This window comes from Medicago sativa, chromosome 7 (genome assembly GCF_051527215.1).
Source record: "Medicago sativa cultivar Bolivia chromosome 7, Bolivia_mono, whole genome shotgun sequence".
NCBI lineage: Eukaryota > Viridiplantae > Streptophyta > Magnoliopsida > Fabales > Fabaceae > Medicago > Medicago sativa.
In genome coordinates, this window is record NC_140755.1 from 84510530 (window position 1) to 84536025 (window position 25496).

Sequence of the window (25496 nt, forward strand, 5' to 3'; positions counted from 1 at the left end):
TAATAGAAATTGGTTCTCAATAGCACCTCAAATTCACCGTTTAGAGGGATGAGAATCCAATTGTGTTTCACGCCTCACAACTCTTAGAAGCACTGGTAGTTTAATAAATTTTTATTACGTTTTGGGAGTACAGTTTTCAAACAACAAGATTGATACCCCAAGAAACACCCTTATGATGAACAAAATTATCCCCCTTACATCAATTCAATAGTTTTTCATCACCTAATCATCAATTCTCACTCAAACCCTAATTCTCAATTCTCACCAAAACTCAACCTAATCATGCTAAATTCATTTTTCAGAATCATACCCTTAATAATATTGAGAGTTAGTCTCACCCTTACCTGGTTATTGCAGAAAATCGCAGCTCTCCTCTTGTTCTCCTCTCTTCTAACTTTTCTCCCTTTCTCTCCAAAAACGTGCGTACTATGTTTCTAAGTTATGTCTGCCCTATTTATCTTTTCGTATTACTCTACTCACCTCTAACTTACTCTTCTCACCAAACAGCCCCACTTTTAATATTTTTATTTTACTTTTCATATCTTATTTTATTTAATAATAAAATAAGTCACACCAACATTATAACTTCACAAAATCACATACTTCACATCAATCTTGAAAATCACACAATTTTACCTATAAATCATGTAAACTACTTAAATTCATAAATCATATAAATCACACATATAAATCATATAAATATATGTTAAAACTCATCAAAATAATTAAATAATTACGACGGGCGTTACAACTCTCCCCAACTTAAAGAATTTTCGTCCTCGAAAATTTACCTCAGATCAACGATCCTCACTCTCCGTCTGAGTACCAGATAAAGCAAACACCTTTCCTCTGGTCTGATCCTTCTTCGGATTCTTGCATTGAGACCCAATATGACCCTCTTCCTTGCAGTTAAAACACACAATGTCCCCATGCTTACACTCTGCAAGTGTATGTCCTTTACTGCCACAACGAAAGCACCGTTTAATATCCTTAGTGCAAGCATTACTCTTATGGCCTTTCTCGCCACAAGTATAACAAACAATCTCAGCACCATCATCTTTCTTATTTGACCTTCTCTCATCATTAGCTCTTCCTTTCCCTTTGTCAGCAGGAGCACTGTAAGGCTTTGGGCGACTTTGCTGGCCCTTACCCCTCTTCTCACTCATAATCTTATAATGAGCTTTGCTGTCATCTTCATAGATTCTGCATCTGCTCACCAAAGCAGAAAAGTCACGGATCTGTTGGTAACCAATGGCTCGCTTAATATCAGCACGCAAACCATTCTCAAACTTGATACACTTAGAGAACTCAGCATTGTCCCCCGTGTAGTGTGGATAGAACTGAGCCAGCTCCACAAACTTTGCTGCATACTCTGTCACCGACATGTTTCCTTGCTTCAGCTCAAGGAACTCGATCTCTTTTCTCCCGCGAACATCCTCAGGAAAATATCTGTTTAGGAATTCTCTCTTAAACACAGCCCAAGTAATAACTGCATCATCCTGCTCTAGGGTAGGTTGGAGGCTCACCCACCAGTCATCAGCTTCCTCAGCCAGCATATGCGTTCCAAAACGCACCTTTTGATCTTCAGTACATTGCATAACTCTAAAAATTCTTTCAACCTCCTTGAGCCACGTCTGTGCTCCATCAGGGTCGTACCTTCCTTTGAAAGTAGGAGGATGATTTCTCAAAAAGGTCTCCAACATTCTCACATCCGCATTCGCACCAGCACCAGCATTTGGATGTTGTCCCACAGCTTGGGCTACAGCTTCCAAAGCAGCAGCAATCGCAGCATCATTTCTTCCAGCCATTCTAGTCCTCTTATAGCAGATAAGATTCGCAGCCTCCAGGTCTCTTCTCTGCACAACACACAACAATTAGAATAACATAATAATGGTATCCCAACTGCTAAAGACACAACTCGACTCGCTACTTGGCCGGACGGACCGACCTGCTCTGATACCAATTGTAACACCCAGTTTTCCCAACATAAAAATTTCATCATAAATCAGAGTATTTAATTCATAACGGAATGCTACACACTACTTTAACATCTTAAAACAGATAATAATAATTATCCTTCGAATTCAACATCATGAAAAATCTTTATTGCAGCGGAAAATAGTTCAACATTTAAAGTCTTGGCACGCAGGCCTTATTGGAAAAATCTCATAAATTAGTTCATAAAAGAGACACGTAAGGAATAGAAGTAAAAGCAAGCCCCCATCCCGTTACGTATCAGAGCACCTAGACACCAAGTGAGGAGTCCACTCACGAACGCCTCTAATCTTTATTACTTGCACATTACCCACGGTCGAGGCAACATATACGCAGAAGGGGTGAGATTTCATAATCAATACATTAAGCATATAATCCAATAAAATGCATTTAACAACTTAAACATTAATATCATATCAACAATTAACAATTAGCATATTTTTCATTTCATAACAAATACAATCATCAAATATCATTACTAATTTTCATCACAAATCATAATCAACTTGACGACACAACTCATCTTTGACCATGCAACTCTATCAACCCAACAACAACTTGACAACACAACTCATCTTAGACCATGCAACTCTATCAACTCAACAACAACTTGACAACTTAAACATTATGAAACTTCTTGATATGAAAATGCATGTGGTACCAATCAACAACAAAATGAGCATAATAGGCTCTTCAACGTGTGAGCACAAAGGCTGCCGGGCCTAAAGCCCCCAACTTTAATGAGTATGCAATGGACTCAATCTTCCAACAACTTAGACAACAACGTGAACATCTTATACAATTCCATAATCATGGACAACTTCTTAAATTCTTGCAACTTAGACCGACTCATGCAACTTCAAGACTTTAAAGGTCAGCAACAATGAACAACAACAGATTTACAATATATAACAGTGCTGGAATGCATTAACATCAACATCTTAAATATCGCATCAACATAAGCATCATAAATAACACATATTTAAATCACACATCTTCCAAATAGCACTTCATTATATAACACATCTTTAAATAGCATCATTATCAAATACACATCATTAAATAGCAGTTCAGTTATACATCATCAATTAACACATCAATTTCACATCATCAAATAATTCACAAATTACACTTAGTCAAATAATACATCAACTATACTTCTTAAATATCACATAGTCAAATAATATATTTCATTTACACATCTTAAAATAATACATCAATATTCATCATCAATTAATTCAACTCATTAATTAGATCTCACTGTTTAGATTTAACTTTTGTAACTCGTCCATAATTTACTATCCCGATGTCGACCTCTTAGCCACTTATATAAATCACTGATACAATCTACCCAAGAAAAATAGGGGAACGAAACTATACTGACAACTCCTAGCCCATTGCATAATTTCACAAAATAATTATTTCCTTCCACATAACCGAGGCCATACATCTATAATATAGAAGGTGATTGGAATCAATATGATTCTCTTAGAACTATATGTAACAGGATCAATCTTACACTAATATAGATTTCAAGATAAAGCCAATACTCTTCTAAGTTCTAACTTCATTATGTTTATATCCACTCCTGTAAAATAACTAAACAAACTGGATTTAATTTAAGCTACATGTGCTCCCGTTATAAGTTACTAGCAGCCACAAGGGATTCTTTGTGAGAACCTTAAGATCAGTTTGAAACTAATGATTTTCCCTATCAAACAATGCCATAGCCGATCCTAATATTTATGCTCTTAATTACCAATCAAACAAGCAGACCTAGTTTTAATAAAACTTGTATCTACACTTTGAGTATCTTGAATATCCAAAGTTTCGTTTACTCACAAATATTAAGGTTCCAATTTGTTTTCTATATACAAACAAAATCTGAAATAGTTAATTAATAATGATTTCAAGAATATTACTTTTCAAGTCTTATTTGTAAAGTACTTATAACTAATTGCATCAATACATGGTTTTTGGTTACTGGTAGATACAAACCATATGGACTCATCGATGTACATACACAAAATAACAAGATAATTGAACCATATTCACAAGAAATAATCCGTACGATCGATCAAAGCAAACAATTATATTTAATCGAATATATGCATATACCTATTCTCACTATGACTTCGATATAATTATACATATTAAAATAACTATAAATATTTCAACAAGCACTTATATAAAAAGAAGACAATCGAGATAACTATACATGATTGAATTATTTATATGTATATTCACTCACAAATTTTTGTTTGCTTTCTTCCTTAAATCATCCGTGAATGTCAATTAAGTGTATTTGGCTTTTCTTTATTTCGGTTCATCAATCTTCTACCATCTATCTAACACTCCTATTCATACAAATTAAATTACAAGGGAACTTAATAGAAATTGGTTCTCAATAGCACCTCAAATTCACCGTTTAGAGGGATGAGAATCCAATTGTGTTTCACGCCTCACAACTCTTAGAAGCACTGGTAGTTTAATAAATTTTTATTACGTTTTGGGAGTACAGTTTTCAAACAACAAGATTGATACCCCAAGAAACACCCTTATGATGAACAAAATTATCCCCCTTACATCAATTCAATAGTTTTTCATCACCTAATCATCAATTCTCACTCAAACCCTAATTCTCAATTCTCACCAAAACTCAACCTAATCATGCTAAATTCATTTTTCAGAATCATACCCTTAATAATATTGAGAGTTAGTCTCACCCTTACCTGGTTATTGCAGAAAATCGCAGCTCTCCTCTTGTTCTCCTCTCTTCTAACTTTTCTCCCTTTCTCTCCAAAAACGTGCGTACTATGTTTCTAAGTTATGTCTGCCCTATTTATCTTTTCGTATTACTCTACTCACCTCTAACTTACTCTTCTCACCAAACAGCCCCACTTTTAATATTTTTATTTTACTTTTCATATCTTATTTTATTTAATAATAAAATAAGTCACACCAACATTATAACTTCACAAAATCACATACTTCACATCAATCTTGAAAATCACACAATTTTACCTATAAATCATGTAAACTACTTAAATTCATAAATCATATAAATCACACATATAAATCATATAAATATATGTTAAAACTCATCAAAATAATTAAATAATTAGTAATGAAAATTAGTAAAGATGACACTGACTAATATCTACCATTCTTTTTCTGAGGCTATCGACCCTGCGACAGGCTCTATCGGCGGATACTAATCCCTACTTGAGGTAGTAATTTATTTTATTTTTATGTTTGTTGTGTATCCCATTATACTATGTTAATATAAATGAGTTTGTTTACATTTTGAGACATGGGTTTTGTGACACTTCATATTTTTATTTACATGGGACCTTAATTCAGAGTATGTCGCAACCTTCCCACATATTGCGCGTTTTCTTCTAAAGAAGGGCCACATTTAACCGACTCAACTACCGAGTCATCCTTGATTGTCTGGCGGTAGAAGACGTCATATTTAGCCCTTACGGTTATCATTGGCAGGTGGTGCCCTTTCCGGATATATTCTGGTACTCAGATCGGGTTATGGTCGACAAAGGGATGAACTACTGACACTTGCCAAACTGGATGAAGAGGCAATATGGCCATGTCCAGGATATTCCCCGACATCCGAATATGTTCCCCCCATCGCTCAATCTAGATATTGCAGGCCTTCGAGGACTTCATGATTCACGGCATACCATTGGTTTAGCGGATCTGTGGCAGAATGTATCAGGGTACATTGCATGGTTTTACAGAGTGTCTCATCCGTTGATGATCCCATCTGCGGAGGTTGTTTAGGTACCACCTCCTAGGCTGCTTAATGAGGAAGTCCTAACAAACTAGTTATCATACAGACCGTCTACGACATGACATATGAGGGGCTGCGTGATGGTGACTCAGAGGGATGCTTCCAGGATATCTTGAGGAGGATGCAAGATGAGATGCGCCTGACCACCATGTTTCAGATAGCCCGAGGGAATAGGCAGCCGCTCAGGAGGCACTTGTTTTAGGTTTACTTGTTTTTTAGTAATTGGCTTAAATGCACTTTTCCCCCGTACGTTTTAAAATGTTGCGATTTTACCCCTTATTAAAAAAATAGATATTTTAACCCCTAACTTTACCCCCTTTTACGAAACCTGATTTTGACTCAGTCAACCCACATGTGACACCTCGCTTATAAGTGACAAGGATGTCACTTGTATTTTTTTTAATTTAAAATAAATTGAAATGTCATACCTCACCACATCCCTCAATCTCATTGATTCATGTGTATTGTTACAATTAAAAAAAATGAAAGAGTTAAAGAGAGAAGCACGTGAGCTTCTTCTCCAATTTTCCTAAACCTCACCACCACCACCCTCCTTTCCAACAACCACCACCACCCTCCTTCCCAACAACAACCGCCTCCACCACATCTTTAGAATCAACAACATTAGCAACTTTCTTCAACAACAACTTCCTTAATCCGTTCTTGATCTTCATTTTCAACACAAACAAGAAGTACACATGAATCATAAGGGATGTGACGAGGTATGACATTTCGATTTGTTTTAAATTAAAAAAAACAAATGTGGCATCCTTTTCACTTAAGTTAGATGCCACATGTGCGTTAATTGGGTCAAAATTAATGTTTTGCAAAAGGGGTACAACTTTCTTAATCCGTTCTAGCCACTAGGTTACCAGACAAAAAAAAATAGTTTTGACTTAGCATGACCTTTTTGAAGGATTGACTTAGCATGACCTATCTACTAGTATTTGATAAAGTGTAAACTTATTTTCTTTTCCATAAAAAAAAAAAAAAAAACTATATATATTCATGCAAAGTGACATACATTTTTTGATTCACTTCATTCTGCTAAACTCTTTCGCTCGATTCATTCATTCTTCGCTTTCGCTCGACAACTGCATCAACTGCATTGTTCGATCTCTCTCGTTTCACCCCTTTCTGTATATCTCCTTACGACACACCAGTTATGGCAAAAGGTAAACCCTATAATTTCTTCTAATAATCCCATCTTCAAAGTGATTATAGCTTTCTTTTCTTATCGAAACCCTAATTATTTTGCGGCGACGGCGTACAGATAAGGTTGAATACGGTATGGATGATAGAGATAGAGAGCGCAATGAAGATATGAAGGAAGAAGAAGAAGAAGGTCGCAGTATCGATGACAATGAAGAAGAAGAGGGTATGTGTGTGGACAAATTTTTGAATTGTTTTTTCTTAGTTTAGTGGTTGTGTACTTGTGTTGTTTTGGGGATTTTTTAGAATATTAGGGTTTTGTTCGTTGTAATGTGCATGTGATTATTTCTACATGCATGGGTTTATTTGATGCTATCTTATTGTGCTGATATATTCCCTTTTCTACTTCAAAAGGACAAGATGAATATGAAAAGGATGGATTTATAGTTGATGACATTGAAGAAGAAGAAGAAGAAGAAGAGCAGGAAAGTGACGAAGAAGAGTGTCCGAACAAGAAAAAGAGGAGGAAAAGAAAGGAGGACTACGTCCTTGATGATGATGATTATGAGTTGCTGGAGGACAATAATATCAATATTCACTGTCCCAAGAACAAAAAGTTCAAGCGACTGAAGAATGGTAGGGATACTGAGGAGGAGGGGTACTCTGGACAATTTGACCAACAAGAGTTTTCTGGAAGTGGGCGAACTGGCGACGGGGAAGGTATGTACCAGTTGTGGTTTGTGTTTTTACTGACCTCATTTGATAGTTAGTGAAAATTACTCCTTAGATGAGAGAGAGTTTTGCTGATAATAGTGTTAAGAAGGCTCTGAGTGTCTAAGACTGAAAAATGGGAAAATTATGCTGAGAGAGAAAGAAGAATTGTAGGCACATGACTCACTATTACTAATTATAAACATTAGATTGCTCCAATGCAAAAGTTGAATTAAAGCTCTTATGGAGTAGATCAACTCCACAATTTTTATTAAAAACTGACAGTTTTAGCTATGTAATGTAATCAAATAGTCGACATTTACGGCCTGTTTGAAATAGTTTTTGTTTTCAGTTTTTAAAATATACAAGTCCTCTTCTCAAAATAGTTATCCTTTTACATGTTTTAGTTTTTTAGTCCCCAAAACTAAAAAATTCAAAACTGTAATTTTAAAAATAGTTTAGCAAACAAGTTTTTAGTTTTCAAGTTTTTAAAAACCAAAAAAGAGTTTTTGGGAAGTGTTTCAAACAGGCTCTTACTCTCATATTTTTAAAAAGCTTAATATACCTTTAACCGAAGTTATCAGATGGAGTATCAATTAGTTTTGAAATTTTATAAAAATTGGCAGAGTTGATCTACTCAATAAGTTCTAGGTTTGGAATTGTTCTCCGAAGCCTAGAATAGGAGTAGATAAACAACTTTGTAAGAATGATTTTGATTTGAATATGTAGCATAATTTTTTAATATGAAATTACTTAAACAAATTTAGTATTAAATTTTTTTTTGAAATGCATTGTTGAAATCTAATGCTGAAAAATACACCAAAAAAAACATGCTTTTCAGGAACCCATTTTGAAGACATTGCTGAGGAGGAGGAGCACGGGGAAGACGAGGTGGATGCAGACATTGGAGAAGAAGATGAAATGGCCGACTTCATTGTGGATGAAGAAGTTGATGAGAACGGTGCCCCTGTGCGGTATTTTAAACGCGTGCTTTATTCTTTTTCTTTATCACGAAGAATCTTATTATTTGATCTGATGTTCTGTTACTGCAATTCTATGTAGAACTAAGAAGCCGAAGGGTGTAAGAAGGCCTAGGCATGCACCAGGAGTCTCTTCCTCCGCTTTACAAGATGCTAAAAAATTATTCGGCAATGTCGATGAGTTGCTCGAGGCTCGCAATCGAATTCGAGAAAAAAATGATAATAGAGAGACTAGGCTTGAAGATGAATTTGAGCCTATTGTTCTTTCTGAGAAATATATGACAGAGAAGGATGACGGGATTAGGGGGCTCGATATTCCAGAGAGAATGCAGGTCTTCTGAGATTTTTATAAAATAAGATGAAAGTTTCCTAGTTAATTAGGTACATTCTTGTATGATGAGCTATTTTTTCCCTTGTAGATATCGGAGGAGAGTACTGGTGCTCATTCACTGGATGGAAGTAGTATAGATGAAGAGAGTCAGTGGATAGTTAAACAACTTAAACAAGGGGCAGTCCCTTGGATTCACAAGAAAGATTCAATTCCACGAAATAAAGAGAAGGAGCTACCAATTGACCCGGATGATATTATCAGATTTTTGGAACTCCACCATGTGCAAAAATTAGATGTCAGTATCATCTGATCCCTGAGATTTGCATCTGTAGTTTACATTACCCTTATTTTCCTGATATGGAGTTTTTTGTCTGTTAGATTCCATTTATTGCCATGTATCGGAAGGAGAGGTGTTTAAGCTTATTGAAAGACCTAGAGAGACCTGAAGCTGGTGATGATAATTGGGATAAGAATAACAAGACTCCTATTCTAAAATGGCACAAGGTCTGTTATGATTTATTTTTGTGCCTTTTATTTTGTTAATATATTGTTTAGCACGGATAACATCTAAAAACTCTGCAAATTGATCTCCTGTGCATTGTTTAGATACTTTGGGCTCTACAGGACCTGGGCAGGAAGTGGTTGCTTCTTCAGAAGCGGAAGAGTGCCCTCCAGTTATACTACAATAAACGGTTTGAAGAAGAGACTCATTGTGTATATGATGAGAAAAGACTAAACTTGAATAGGCTATTATTTGAATCAGTTATGAGATCACTGAAGGAGGCAGAATCAGAGAGGGAGGTTGACGATGTTGACTACAAGTTCAACTTACATTTTCCACCAGGTGAAGCTGGTGTTGATGAAGGACAGTACAAAAGGCCAAAAAGGAAGTCAATGTATAGAACTTTCAGTAAGGCAGGTCTGTGGGAGGTTGCAAGCAGATTTGGGTGTAGTTCTGAGCAACTCGGATTATGTCTATCTCTAGTTCAGCTGGTAAGTATGCTTGAATTTAGAACTGATCTTTGTTTTGACCATCATCTGAAGGTTTTGTTTTGTCTGCCCTCTTCTACAGCAAGAGTTGGAAGATCCAAAAGAAACACCAGAAGAGGTGGCTTCTAACTTCACTTGTGCTACGTACGATACTCTCGAAGAAGTACTTAAATGTGCTAGGCACATGGTATGTATCTGTAACTTTGTTCATAATCATTAAATTGTGTCCTTTGTTTGATTATATGGTTATTTCGTTCCAGGCAGCTGTTGAGATAAGTTGTGAGCCTAGCATAAAGAAATATGTCCGGAGCTACTTTATTGACCACGCTGTGGTGTCAACCTCTCCAACTGCCGATGGAAATATAACCATAGATTTGTTCCATCAGTTTTCTGGGCTGAAGTGGCTGCGAGAGAAGCCCTTGTCTAAGTTTGAGGATGCCCAATGGCTCCTTATACAGAAAGCAGAAGAGGAAAAACTCATTCAAGTTACTATCAAGCTTCCTGAAGAGTATCTTAATAAGTTGACAGAACAATTCAATGAGCTTTATTTTAGTGATAGTGTTAGCAAATCTGCTCAACTGTGGAACGAACAGAGGAAGCTGATACTGCACGATGCATTTTTTCGATTTCTTTTACCATCAATGGAAAAGGAAGCAAGAGGCGTCTTAGCAAACAAAGCGAAGCATTGGGTACTTATGGAGTATGGGAAGGCCTTATGGAATAAGGTTTCTGTCGGGCCTTATCAACAGAAGGAAAATGATCATAGCTCAGATGATGAGGCTGCTCCTAGGGTTATGGCCTGCTCTTGGGGCCCTGGAACGCCACAAACAACTTTTGTTATGTTAGACTCATCAGGAGAAGTGCAAGATGTGCTACACACTGGGTCACTTACTTTAAAGTCACAGAATCCCAATGACCAACAAAGGAAGAAGAATGACCTGGAACGTTTGTTGAAATTTATGACAGATCACCAACCGCATGTTATTGTTTTAGGAGCAGCTAACTTGTCTTGCACTGGTTTGAAGGAAGATATATATGAGGTTGTATCTTGGTTTAATGTTCACATTTATATTTTGGAGAATTTTGTGATGCAATACCATGCTAATTTCCGTTTATTTCTTTTCCGATTTCAATCACCCTACCAAACACGGAAATGATATTGATAAGTTGTCAGTCTTATTCCAATTTTCATCTCCATTCCATTCTGTTCCCTCCAATCCATGTTTCACTCAGTCTTAACTAAACTTAACAAACCTGAATATTCCCAAGCACTCTTTCAATGTTCGAAGTGGCGAAACTTCATACACGACCAAAAATACTTCTATACTGAATTTTAAATTTTTTTTTTTTGGGTTAGTAAGAGTTGGTCTAAATTTATTTGATGAATAAAATCAGTACATGCTTTACTTTTTGCTGTGTAACATGAGATGGATTTATGCTGTTATTGTATCGTGGGTCTCATCTGTTGGTTTGCTCTTCTATTAGGTTATTTTTAAGATGGTTGAGGAAAACCCTGGAGATGTTGGCCATGAAATGGATGGGCTCAGTGTTGTGTATGGAGATGAAGCTCTGCCTCGTCTTTATGAAAATTCTGGAATTTCCTCTGAACAACTTCCTTCACAGCAGCTAGGTAAATATTTGTGTTGGGTGTATGCTGCCCCTCTTTAATGAATCCTGTAACTTATCCTATTTTTGTTGCTTTAACAGGTATAGTGAGGCGGGCTGCTGCTCTTGGTCGATATCTCCAGAACCCATTGGCGATGGTCGCAACATTATGTGGTCCCAGAAAGGAAATATTATCATGGCAACTGAACCCACTGGAGAGTTTTCTCAACCCGGATGATAAATTTGGGATGATTGAGCAGGTTATGGTAGATGTGACCAATCAGGCCGGACTAGACATTAATTTAGCAATAAGTCATGAATGGTTATTTGCTCCGTTACAATTTATTTCGGGGCTTGGTCCAAGGAAGGCTGCATCCTTGCAGAGATCGCTGGTTAGAGCTGCCGCAATTTTTACCCGGAAAGACTTTTTGACAGAACATAAACTTGGTAAAAAGGTGTTTCTCAATGCCGTTGGTTTCTTGCGTGTCCGGCGAAGTGGATTGGCTGCTAGCAGCAGCCAATTTATTGATTTGCTGGATGATACACGCATTCATCCAGAATCATATATTCTTGCACAGGAGTTGGCTAGAGCTGTGTATGAGGAAGATGGCACAGCTGATGCAAATGACGACGACGATGCACTAGAGATGGCCATAGAACATGTGAGAGATCGACCTAGTTATTTGAAGAACATGGATGTTGAGGAATATGCTCGTGACAACCGTCGTCAAGACAAAATTGAAACTTTCTATGATATAAAAAGAGAATTGATTCAAGGTTTTCAGGATTGGCGAACGCAATATGAAGAACCAAGTCAGGATGACGAATTCTATATGATTTCTGGTGAGACTGAAGCGACTCTTGCTGAAGGTAAAATGGTCCAAGTTACAGTTCGCCGAGTGCAAGCTCAGAAAGCAATATGTGGGCTTGAATCAGGAATGACCGGAATCCTTATGAAAGAAGACTATACTGATGACTGGAGAGATCTAGTTGAGTTATCGGATAGGCTACATGAAGGTGATCTGCTCACCTGTAAAATCAAGTCAATCCAAAAGAACAGGTATCAAGTCTTCCTTGTTTGTAAAGGTAGTGAAATGAGAAGTGATCGGTTACCGAACAACCAGGACCTTGATCCCTATTACCATGAAGACCAGAGCTCCTTACCGAGTGAGCAAGACAAAACTCGGAAAGAAAAGGAGGGTGCTAAGAAGCATTTCAAGCCAAGGATGATTGTCCATCCACATTTTCAGAACATAACTGCAGATGAAGCAATGGAGGTTTGATTTTTAGTAACTTTATGTTATACCTTGCGTTGTATTGACCTTTTTTTAGAATCATAATATTTTCGATAATTGTGATTTTTTCTTAATTCTTTTTATACATATTTTAACCTGTCGTGCAAGATAGCACCGGATCTTTGGTTACAAAAAGTTTATTTGATTGATAATTGACTCCTACACTATAATGGGTAGAGTCACCGTTGTAACGTAATACTCTTTGGATACTTGCAACAGATTGGTGATTTCAGTAGTATTGGTTTGGATGTAACCACTTTCAATAGATTTACAGAATTTTGAGGAAGATGCATAAAGATGCCACCCAGGGCCGTTGCCGTTATATTACTGTGCAACGTCAGCAGGAGGCCTTCCTTGTTGTCTCCTTAGTAATTATTCTTCTATAAGGAATGCTAGTGATACATTTTTTTTACATGATGAGATGGGCCCTGCTCCCTATTTGGTCAGACTTAGTAAGATGGGCCCTGCTCCCTATTTGGTCAGACTTAGTACATATTTGGTTAGGAACCTACATTGATTTTACCCAATAGTACGAAGTAGGTTGAAAAGAGTATTTGCTAGCACTACCCTTCTTTCTATCATTCTCACTTATTTTGTGAATTTTCTTCTCTTGAATCTTGGTAATTAGATGCCATGCTTGTTTGAAATCACAGTGGGCGTGGCAAAATCACGGTGGTTTGACAAACTTACTGTAAAACCGAACATACACGTCATAGATACGAATACATCTTTGTGGTTCTAGTTCCTAAAGTTGGGGTATGTTCTTGGTTGAGAACTATTATTAATATATTAATGAACATGGCTAATAAAAAAAATTAGGAACAACATTTTATACAACACTAGGATTTGATCTCTAAACACTATTTTCTTAGAAGCATATACTAGTTACAAGGAAAAGGGGTAAGTTGGATTTTTGTTTAATGATTGGTCATGTGCATGCTTAATTATACCTTTGTCTTTATGCAGTTCTTGTCTGACAAGGATCCTGGTGAAAGTATTTTCCGTCCTAGTTCCCGTGGTCCTTCATACCTTACTTTGACTCTTAAAATTCATGATGGAGTATATGCCCACAAGGATATAGTTGAAGGTGGGAAGGAACACAAGGACATCACTAGCATACTTCGAATTGGAAAGACACTAAAAATTGGAGAGGACACTTTTGAGGATTTAGATGAGGTAAGGTACTTTCCTGCCTTTCTGGATACCTTTCTTGTGACACTAAGATTTACTCTTTTCTATTCATATTGCTTAGGTTATGGACCGTTATGTTGATCCCTTGGTGACTCACTTAAAGACAATGATAAATTATCGCAAGTTCCGGACGGGTACAAAGACAGAAGTCGATGAACTTTTGAGGATCGAAAAGGGTGCGCATCCTATGCAAATAGTGTATAGCTTTGGCATCTGCCACAATCATCCTGGCGCATTTATATTGACTTACATTAGAAGTACAAATCCACACCATGAGTACGTTGGTCTTGACGTCAAAGGATTCAGATTCCGCAAAAGGATGTTTGAAGATATTGACCGACTTGTGGCATATTTTCAAAGGCACTGTTAAGATAGTTAGAAAACTCCATTGATGAAGCTTGAAGAAGGTTCAGAGGAGAGAGAAACAGAAAACTGATTTTGTAACACTTGAATTGATATTCTGTTATTGACAATGAATGAATGATGATTACAAAGTACATATATATGGTCGCTGTCCTGACTAACTAATAACTGTCCATATCTCTCTAAAGCTTGCAAAGCAAAGAGTAGTCTGGGGCAAATTAAAGCTTCTTACAAATGCAACAGCCCCCTTCAAACTAAGGGTGTTTAAAACCCTTGCTTTGACTCCAAGAGTTATATTTAATTGATAATAGATAAATCAATTGTGTATGATTTTTTTTTTTAATTTTCAAAATTTAATTTTTCAATCTAAGTTTAATAATATATTATTTGTATTTCTATCATTTCTTTAATTGAAGTTTTTAATGCTTGGATTTCTAAATTAAAAGTAAAATTAAATTCTCAATTTTAGATTAAGTTCAGAAGTAAATTCTTGAATAGGAGTATACATTTTTTTCTCTAATTTGAAAAACACTTGATATGTTTTACTTACCTTTCGATTGAATTTTAGATTAATAGATTTTTTTTTTGGTAGAAAATTTGAGGGATAAAACAAAATCTTGAATTTCTGTCAAACTTAAGAAAGTTAAAATATTATCACCATAATATATGCAAAAGAACTTAAAAATTAAAAATAAATGCTTTTATATGAAAAATGTTAGTTAATTTTTTTTTTTAAGTATTGAACAAAATAAAAAAAAAATAATCATTAAATCATAATAATAATAATAATAATAAATTTTTACAAACTTTTATGGGACTTAAATTTTTTTTTTTTGGTTACACTTAAAAAAAAATTAATTGACAGATATACATAAAACTTGAACATAATAGAAATTAGAATTTACAATCATTTTATATTCATATTATATATAATAATATTCATTATCACATAACTATAACTACAAGAGTCATATTAAATACATTCAGAATTTAATACATACATATTTTGAGTTGAGTGAATGAATTCATTAAAAATAAAGATTGGTGATATCGTACATGTTGATTGGTGGTGCGTTGGTGATTGATAAACATGACTTCAATAGTCATCTTTTATACACGAGAGTTGGGAAAAATCAATTGTGTATAATTTATATGATATTCAAAATTTACTTTTTTTCAATTTAAACTAAATTATTCATTATTTGTGTTTTAACCCTTTCTTTAATTAGAATATGCACCATAAAAATTAGGTGTAGTTCAATGGTAAGAACTTAGTATTGTAACTTCAAATACAAAGTTCAAATTATCTTTAATTGTAAAATATCAATCATTGTGTTGAATCATAAATCCAAAAAAAAGTCTTACTATGCTAAATGTTTTTCAAAGAGTATTTATTAGAAATATATTACTGATGGTTTTGTAAAAAATAATGCACAATAATTCTAATGATGTGATTACGAGGACATCCTTCTTTTAGTTTGTCAAGAGCATACAAAATTCCAAGGTCGATCCCACGCTTTACATTGGATTATATTTTGTTTTGCAGCACCAATTGGTTGATAGATTGAAGTAGAATACTTACTTCAGCAAGAGGTACAACTACAATTGGTGCTTCAATCTATTAACTAAAGCACTAGAATTGTGTAGCTTAAATAAATTTTGTATTATGATTAATATTTTAATATATTCCAAATAATGTGTTCCAAATAATAAGTCAAATAATTTAAGTGGTATGTATTCCATCTAAAGCATCAAGTGGTTGATAGATTGAAGAACATTTGGAGGTTGATAGATTGAAGAACATTTGGAGTATCATCAACTACATTATTTGGTGCTTCAATCTATCAACTACAGTTTGTGAAGCACATTGAAGTATACATTATTTGGAATACGTTATTTAAGCTACACAATTATTGTTTAGAATACATTATTTGGATCTTTTAATGAAAAAGAAAATAGTATTTTGATTTTTCTTTGTTTGTCATTTAAATATACATTATTTTAAAATCAATTTCAAAAAATGAATCATTCTCTGTTTTTTGAACAAAAACCCTTTTCAAAACCCTATGAATGTAAGGAAGAAAAAAAAAACTTGATTAGAAGGACCCAAAAGATGTTTACGAACTCTTTGGAGAAGCAACTTATTTACGGCTTAAAGTACAAAAAAAAATAAGTTTTTATTTATTATTCATAAGCTTGTTAAGGTAGGTTATAAAAAAAATAACTTATAAAGTTACAATAGTACTCTCTCCGTTTCAAAATGAGTGTCGCTTTAGCCAAAAAAAATTGTTTCAAAATGAATGTCACTTTCGGTTTTCAATGCAATAATAACTTTTTCTTTTCAATTGTACCCTTCAATTAATACTATGTTACACTACTTCCAAAGTATTATTTTTTCTTTAATGAAAAACAAACCAATAGTTGATTAGGATAATTTGGTAAAATTGCTATGACATTTGACTACTTTATTTCATTCCTTAATCTGTGTGCAATTGGCTAAAGCGACACTCATTTTGAAACGGATGGAGTATTTGTTAATGAGAACTTATGAATCAATATTAAAACTTCTTTATTTATAACCTAATTTTTATAAGCTCGAAATAAATTAACTTGAGTTTATCTGCTAAGATGAAGTTAGAGATTATGAAAATAAATTGAATTCATTTTTTTAAATTCGTGATAAACCATTTTCATAAGTTCTTCCAACTTAGTAGATAAACTCAATTAACATTGCTGCGAAAAAGAAGCAACAGAAGAGAAGAGAACAAAGCTCGAGTTCGAAGTTCCAATGGAGGAGAAGGGTGGAATGGAGCAAGAGGTACAAGTACAACTACAGAAACTGAAGTGCATAAAATCAGAGGAAACACTGAACCATATCCTTTCCACTCTCTGGAACACAAGGAAAACCGGTCTTCCTTCTTCCCAAAAATCGCATTTTCAATCTCTTCTCAACCTCTCTCCACCTTCCCAACTCGATCCTCTTTTGGCTTCTCTTCGCTGCCTTATCAGAATATTCGTTTCTCGAAATTTGACTGATGATCAGCTTCTCAAACTGTTTCCTCCTGATCTTCCGCTAGAGTTGCAGACTATTCTTTTACTCTCTTTTCAGAATAATCGAGATTGCTGGAACCATGATTTTTCTCAACAACAACAACAGCAACAGGTCATTTTTTATTTTGAGTTTATTTTATAGAAATTTAATGCAAAATTGATATTTACGAACATTGGGTACGCGTCGACACCGGTAATAAGTTAAGAAAATTGAATAATTAAATGTAATCATATGCATTAGTGCCGTGGGACTGGTATCAGTGTCGGACACCGGACACAAATTGGGATTCAGCGACTTTAAGGCCGGAAAAACACGACGATTTTAGTGTAATTTTGTCTGTTTGTTTTACAAGAGAAAAAAAGAAAATGAAAGTGAAATAATAAATAAGATGAGAGAGATAGACACAAAGTCACTATGACTTAATCTTAATACCACTAGACACACCTTCAATGTGAAGTGTCAGTGCTACATAAGTTTCTTCTTGAAGTCACTAAAAACATTGGCGCCGTGACTACAATTGTGATCGCAGGCTCCGGTTATAGTTTCATATTTTTAAAGATATTCAAAATAATCATGAACATGATTTTTTTTACATTTTTGTAAGTTAAACAATTACTATAAAAATCTACACACGTGATTTTTCAATAAAAAAAAGGTTGAAAATCCAATGCCTTAGCTTAGCTTTGTTAATCCTTGGATATGCATTCTCAACCTCATCCTATTCTCAGGGAAAGTTTAGATTAGTTTCTGTTGTTAATTGAACAAGAAAACAGTTGCAGGAAATGAACAAGACAAAGGAGAAATAACTGCTTTCATTCATATAATTTGTCTAATAAAAAATAAACAGAACACACACTATGTTTTACATAGTTTGACAATACTAAAAACTTCCAATAACTACCACAATACAACACAATTAATTAAAGAAAACTGAACAGCAGTTACTAAAATAAAATAACCAACACATAATACATAAAAGTCTTCACATCAGCAGTCCTAAGCATGATATTTAACACTCCTCCTTGCTTTAGGAGCTGCAAACACCAAGCTTTGATCTCATATCTTCAAACTTGATAGTTGATAAGGGCTTTGTTAAGATATCAGCATTTTGCTCTTCTGTTTTGCAATAAACAAGAGTAATGACACCATCCTTCTGCACTTCCCTCAAGAAAAACAATTTGATGTTGAAATGCTTGGTTTTTCCGTGAAAAACTGGATTATGAGAAATAGCTATTGCAGCTTGATTATCAACAAAGATCTTAGTGGCTTCTTTGTGGTCAAGATGAAGGTCACTCAATATCTTTCTCAGCCACATAGCTTGATTAACAGCAGCCGTTGCAGCAATAAACTCCGCTTCAGCAGTTGATTGAGCCACTGTTTCTTGTTTTTTCGAACTCCAAGAGAAAACACTAGAACCAAGTGTGAAACAATAGCCAGAAGTGCTTTTCATATCATCAGCAGAACCTCCCCAATCGCTGTCTGAAAAACCAATCAGCTTGAATTCATTGCTTTTGGTAAATTTAATGCCAAAATCACATGTTCCTTTCACATATCTAAGCACCCTCTTTGCTGCCTTGAGATGACATTCACTTGCACAATGCATAAACCGAGACAAAATGCTTACCGCATTCAAAATATCAGGCCGTGTGGCTGTCAGATACATCAAACAACCGATCAGACTTCTAAAATATGCTTGATCAATCTTTTCAGTTCCATCTTCTTTGCAAAGCTTCTCTTTTGAATTCATTGGAGTGCTCATTTCTCTGCATTCTTCAAGCTTAAACTTTTTCAAAATTTCTTTTGCGTATTTCTTTTGACAAATGAAAATTTCATCCTTGCTTTGCTTGATTTCCATTCCAAGAAAATAAGTCATTAATCCAAGATCTGTCATCTCAAATTCCTTCATCATTTCCAATTTAAATTCATCAATCAATGTTGCATTATTTCCTGTCACCAAAATATCATCAACATAGAGAGAAACAACAAGAATATCAACCTCATTGTGTTTGATGTAAAGGGTAGACTCAGACAAGCTTCTCACAAAGCCCAAAGTCAGCAGATGATTATCAATTCTGCTGTACCAAGCTCTTGGTGCCTGCTTCAATCCATAAAGAGCCTTCTTAAGAAGATAAACCTTGTCTTCTTCCCCTTTCTTCATAAAGCCTTCAGGCTGTTCAACATAAATTTCTTCTTGCAAGAAACCATTTAAAAAAGCTGATTTAACATCCAACTGGTATACTTTCCAACCCTTTTGGGCTGCAACAGCAAGTAGCATCCTGATGGTGTCTAGCCTGGCCACTGGCGCAAATGTATCAGAGTAGTCCACTCCAAAAATCTGAGCATAACCTTTAACAACTAGCCTTGCCTTGAACTTGTTGATAGAGCCATCAGCATTGAGCTTAGTTTTGAAAACCCACTTGACGCCTATGACTTTCCTATCTTGAGGTCTGTCAACAAGCTGCCATGTATTATTTTTCTCAATCATGTGCAACTCCTCCTCCATTGCAACCATCCAATTTTTATCAAGTTTTGCTTCTTCAAAACCAGTAGGCTCACAAACAGCAATGTTGCATCTTTGATAAACATCAGAAAGTAATCTTGTTCCCCTGACAGGAACGTCATCTACCATTTCATTTTCCCAATCTTCAATGTTCTCATCAATCTGGAGTTTTGGATTTTTAGAAATTACCTCCATCTCCTTTGTGTCATCCCAGTTCCACTCTTCATCTTCCATAAAATGCACATCTTTACTTACAATAATTTTACCATTTTGTGGCTGGAAAATTTTATAAGCTTTTGCAACGGAGCTGTAGCCAATAAAAATGCCTGGTAGAGCTCTTTTGTCTAGTTTATCTCTCTTGATTTGTGGAACATGAGTAAAGCACAAACATCCAAATATTTTAAGGAAATTCAGGGAGGGTTTATAACCATACCAAGCCTCAAATGGCGTCTTATCCTTTACTGCTCTTGTAGGAAGCCTATTTTGCAAATAAACAGCAGTGTTTGCCGATTCCGCCCAAAATTGCTTTGGCAAGTTCTTCTCATGCAGCATACATCGGGTCATCTCCAATATAAATCTGTTTCTTCTTTCACTAACTCCATTTTGTTGTGGAGTGTATGGAACAGTCAACTGATGATGAATGCCAGCGTCGTCACAGAATCGATCAAATGCTTCAGAAGTATACTCTTTGCCATTGTCTGATCTGAGAGCTTGAATTTTACAACCACTTTCATTCTCCACTCTTGCTTTGAATTTCCAAAATACTTGTGCTACCTCTGACTTGTGCTTCAGAAAGAAGATCCAACACATACGAGTAAAATCATCAATGAATATAGCATAATAAAGACTACCATTCAAAGAAGATGTTCTTTGTGGGCCTGCAATGTCAGTATGAATTAATTGCAACTTCTTTGTTGCTCTCCAAGTTGTCTTTGGAAATGGTTTCCTGCTTTGCTTTCCAAACTGACAAGCCTTGCAATTTGAAATATGGTCATCAAGTTCTGGAATGTCATTTGCCATCTCCTTGGATTTCAACTGCAGCAGACCTTGATGATGATAATGTCCGAGCCTTTTGTGCCATAAGTCTGTGACATTTTCTTTCATTTGAAAAGCAATTTGCTCCTCCTTCAATGGATTTAGAGCAAAACTTTTTCCTCTCATTTTTACTTTGAAAATGTCTTTGCCATCACTATCTTTAATCAAGCAGCTTTCATTTTCAAACAACACTTTATAACCTCTTTCAATTAATTGCCCAACACTTAACAAATTCTGATCAATTTCAGGGACGTACAACACATCAGAAATTAACTTTGTACCTGAATAGGTTGATATTGCTATTGTTCCTTTTCCTTTCACAGCAATGTAATTGCCATTTCCAACCCGAACTTTTGTTGAGTTTGCATTGTTTAGTTCCCTGAATAAATCTTTGTTATGTGTCATGTGGTTGGTACAACCACTATCAATCAGCCAATTCTCACTTGATTCGATGCTAGAGAAACATGTTGCAACGAATAAGTGATCCTCCTCTTCCTCTTGATCAACAACCTTTGCCTCATCATTATGTTGTTGATTCCTATTTTTACAAATAACAACTTCATGTCCCATTTGATTACACTTGGTACACTTAGCATCAGGTCTTCTCCAACATCTAAAGGGTGGATGGCCTTTCTTTCCACAATGTTGACATGGAGGATAAGATTTTCTTCGATTTACATTCTTTTCTGTCGCATTGGCTGATGTTGATCCCACATTATCCTGCTTGGCTGTTAATGCTCCTTCAAGTGTTGTTTCCTCTCTCATCAATCTTCTCTGTTCTTGTGCCTTCAATGCATTAAGCAATTCTGCCAAAGAAATTTTCGAGAAATCTTTGGTATTCTCCAAAGTAGTGATGGTTGCTTCATATCTTTCGGGTACCGTTACAAGAATTTTTTCAACAATTCTTGAGTCAGAGAATTCTGATCCCAAAAGTCTCACATTGTTTGCAATGTTGAGAAGTTTGTCAGAGTAATCTTGAATCGTCTCAGAATCCTTCATTCTTTGAAGTTCGAATTCCCGGATCAGGTTCAGGACTTGCATGCCTTTAATTCTTTCATCACCTTCATATTCTTTCTTGAGATAATCCCATATCTCCTTTGCTGATTTCAAGGACATGATTCTTGTGAAAATAGTGGTTGAGACAGCAGCAAACAAGCAGGCCTTTGCCTTTGCCTTCTTTGTCTTTTTTTCCTTTTGCATTTTTATTTGTGCCATGGTGGGATTGTTTGGAAGTACAGGAATTTCATAATCTTCTTCCACTGCTTCCCACAAATCCAAAGCTTCCAAATATGCCTCCATACGCACTGCCCAAAGTTGGTAGTTACTTCCGTCGAACACCGTCGGAGCGATGCCGGAGAGACTTGCTTCGGTTTCCATGACGTTAAACTCACACAGATCCCTTAGAATAGGGCTCTGATACCAATTGTTGTTAATTGAACAAGAAAACAGTTGCAGGAAATGAACAAGACAAAGGAGAAATAACTGCTTTCATTCATATAATTTGTCTAATAAAAAATAAACAGAACACACACTATGTTTTACATAGTTTGACAATACTAAAAACTTCCAATAACTACCACAATACAACACAATTAATTAAAGAAAACTGAACAGCAGTTACTAAAATAAAATAACCAACACATAATACATAAAAGTCTTCACATCAGCAGTCCTAAGCATGATATTTAACAGTTTCTGAGTATAGAAACCTCTCAATTAAAGAAGTTTATGGGGTGTTCGCTTACGAATGAATCCTTTAAAGGTGTTCATAGAGAAGTTAAATGAGAGTTTCTAAAAATAAAATTAGATGTATGAGCTAATTTCTACTTATATGAAAAACTATTGTTTAAAAAACTCACAACTGTTGCAAGGTTCTTTTAGTATTTCTTTTCCTATTAGCATATATGGACAAGTTTAAGTTATTCAAAATGATTCTTAATAGATGGAGTTGGATTGTATTATTCTTCACTTGCTCATTCTCATCTCATCGTTTTCTTTTATGTATTTAGGATTTGTTGCCGTGGACAGATGCTTCCTGTCAGGTCAGAACAAATGTCCATCCATCAGTTTCCTCCGAACCTTCTTCCTCGATGTCAACTTCTTTCTGGCCTCGCCAAGACAGTGATTCTCTTGCTCAGCTGAACTGCGGTGATTTTGGAGTACCAACATCACCTGCTGCTGATGTTAATGTGTCAGGGCTGCCCACATGCTTCCAATGTGATATTACTTCCTCTGAGAAATTGGTTCTTGAGGTGCATTGGTTTTTTAATGTCTTTTTATTTATGCTGTATCGTATCGTATCATTGATTTTGCATTAGCGGCATATCTTCTCCTTCTACTGTTAATTTTTGGCTACAGCGTCAAATTTTCCAAACTACATTACACAATCTTTTCTTTAAGAGAAGTTACTTGATGTTTTGTGTTATATGGTGAGTTTCATTCAGCTGCATAAATTAGTACAATGCCTGAAATTAGAAGAGTTTCAAAAGATCTGGTGCTAGGCAAGTTTGCAGAAGTATTGGAAAGGATATATGGCAATAGTATGTCGAAGATCAATGAAGGGGAATTGAAAAAAATAACTAAGTTAAGATATCATTTAAATAATACAGAATTGTGAAGGAGAAGATATAGTTAAGAATGGGCTTTGGTTAGCTAGATGGTGCTTAGTTTATTTACTGATTAGAAATGCCTGATAATTTCTCTTGTACAGATTTAAGAAGTAATGTGAACATGCAAATAGTATGTGTTTTGGCATATCTCGGATTTTTTCTTTCTTTCTTTCTTTGTTATAATTATAGAATAAAATCTTAGGAAAGCCTTCCTCACCTCAAATCAATGACTTGGACCATGGAGAATCATGGCTCATCCCCTGCAGAGAGAAAGGCTATAGTCAACCTTAAGGTAATTTGTACAGAAGTATTATAATGTCGAAATCATTTTAGCATTTGTGCTGTGTTATAGCAATGTAATGTTGTTATAGTATGAAAATATATCCTTCTAATATCGGTTTTCTTTTATAGCTGCATGATTATAGCAAGTCTACACTAGGCGAAACAGAGGTTAAGTTTCAGCTTACAAGGGATACACTTGAGGCTATGCTGAGATCCATGACATTCATCAGTGAACGCCTACGCGATGTAAGACATTCTTTTATATTTATTATTATGATTATGATTTTTGACGATGAATAGGAAGATAAACCCGAAATTATCAGAGTTTACCAAAAGTTAATCGTTGCAAATGAGGATTTTTTTTTTTTTTTTTTCTAGTATAAAAACTTGCTTCCTCTGAATTGAAGAGTTAATCATGAGATTATAATAAAAAGGAAAAGCAGATCACTCCATTAAATTATGGGGCAAATTGCCAATTTTCTAATAATAAATGAAAATGCTTAGTATTCTATCCCTTTCTACATGTTTGCTAATTGCCTGTCAAAATTATAAAACATTTTGCAATTGATTTATCAATTATATCTGAAGAAGTTAGTAATGCCGCCCAATGAAGGATATATGTTGAAAGTTACAGGACCACTGGAAACCTTTATTCTTGGTCTAATGAACTAAATTGCTTGTAATTGAAAGAGAAAAAAATTATCTCCACGGTCGTCATAACTTTAGAGTTGGCTGAAATTGCAGGTCTCGCGTAGCTTTTAGTGCATGTACTCAATGTTTTCCTGTCAGCATATTAGTAAATAAATCTAAGGAAATGGAAATTACATAAATTATTTAATGTATTGTTCTTTATGATTTTCAGACAACAATCTCCAGCACTGTATTTATTTGCGTGACACTCATGTATGTGTATGCATGCAGGTTGAGACTTCTTCGAGGCTAGCAAACAAGAAACAAAAGCAGTAACTTGTTTTCTTGTAATTGGCTTATAAGTTAGGTATACTTAGAAATATTAACATAGTATATCATACTTTTAAACAACAAAAATGAAAAATTTAGCTAGTAAAAGAGAACATAGCTCTGACATATCTTGTAATGTCATTTTCTTTTAGGGAGTAAACTTTCTGTTTGTTGTAAACAGTTTCTCTCTCATAAGATAGATTTGTTACAAGTGAAGATGTGTTTGCTTTGTGTATTAAATTTTTGTTTACTACGTGACAATGATAATTCGAGAACCATAATCTGCATACTGTATAGAAAACTAACTGGTACAGGTTAGGGAAGGCTTTGCTTTGTCTTTTAACTTTTCATATAAGCGCTTTGTACAAGTTATAATCTATTTCGAAAAATTTCTTGAAAAGCTTATTAAAATATGCTAATGACTGTCTATTTTCATAAGTTCTAATCTAAATTCTTACGAAGTGCTTATGTCGATAAGATAAATCTAAACAAGTTTTGTAAATAAATTCTTCCATATGCACTCTAAATCTACAAACTCATCATCATTCACTAGGTCGAGATCCAAATTATAAGGGCTAAAGTAATTGACTTGGTCAATAGTGGCACAGACAAAATTGAGGAACATTACTACATTTTC

The 25496-nt window shown here is 35.1% G+C and overlaps 3 protein-coding genes across 5 annotated transcripts; 2 read left to right on the top strand and 1 right to left on the bottom strand.

Annotated features, from left to right (window-relative positions):
• Nucleotides 1–1921, bottom strand: LOC146909474 (uncharacterized). Its single transcript, XM_085724510.1, has one exon. The coding sequence runs from the start codon at nt 1806–1808 to the stop codon at nt 798–800; it is 1011 nt and encodes a 336-aa protein (XP_085580636.1). The 5' UTR covers nt 1809–1921; the 3' UTR covers nt 1–797.
• Nucleotides 1922–6834: 4913 nt separating this feature from the next.
• On the top strand, nt 6835–14567 carry LOC146909475 (transcription elongation factor SPT6 homolog). Of its 2 annotated transcripts, none has more exons than XM_085723529.1 (14): nt 6835–6978; nt 7077–7181; nt 7370–7675; nt 8508–8640; nt 8729–8978; nt 9066–9272; nt 9356–9481; nt 9584–9970; nt 10050–10154; nt 10228–11007; nt 11453–11597; nt 11675–12849; nt 13834–14043; nt 14120–14567. In XM_085723529.1, exons 1-14 carry the CDS (start codon nt 6969–6971, stop codon nt 14426–14428), a joined length of 4248 nt encoding a protein of 1415 aa, XP_085579655.1. In that variant the 5' UTR covers nt 6835–6968; the 3' UTR covers nt 14429–14567. The 2 variants fall into 2 exon arrangements, with proteins under 2 accessions (XP_085579655.1, XP_085579656.1); XM_085723530.1 differs by having other exon boundaries at nt 8508–8635.
• A 2558-nt stretch (nt 14568–17125) lies between these two features.
• On the top strand, nt 17126–25075 carry LOC146909476 (uncharacterized). Of its 2 annotated transcripts, none has more exons than XR_015020544.1 (5): nt 17126–17584; nt 23018–23260; nt 23807–23909; nt 24029–24145; nt 24821–25075. XR_015020544.1 is itself a non-coding variant. In XM_085730345.1 (5 exons), the coding sequence occupies exons 1-5, from the start codon at nt 17210–17212 to the stop codon at nt 24863–24865; spliced, it is 870 nt and encodes a 289-aa protein (XP_085586471.1). In that variant the 5' UTR covers nt 17126–17209; the 3' UTR covers nt 24866–25075. The 2 variants fall into 2 exon arrangements, 1 of the variants encoding a protein (XP_085586471.1); XM_085730345.1 differs by having other exon boundaries at nt 23820–23909.
• Nucleotides 25076–25496: the final 421 nt, after the last annotated feature.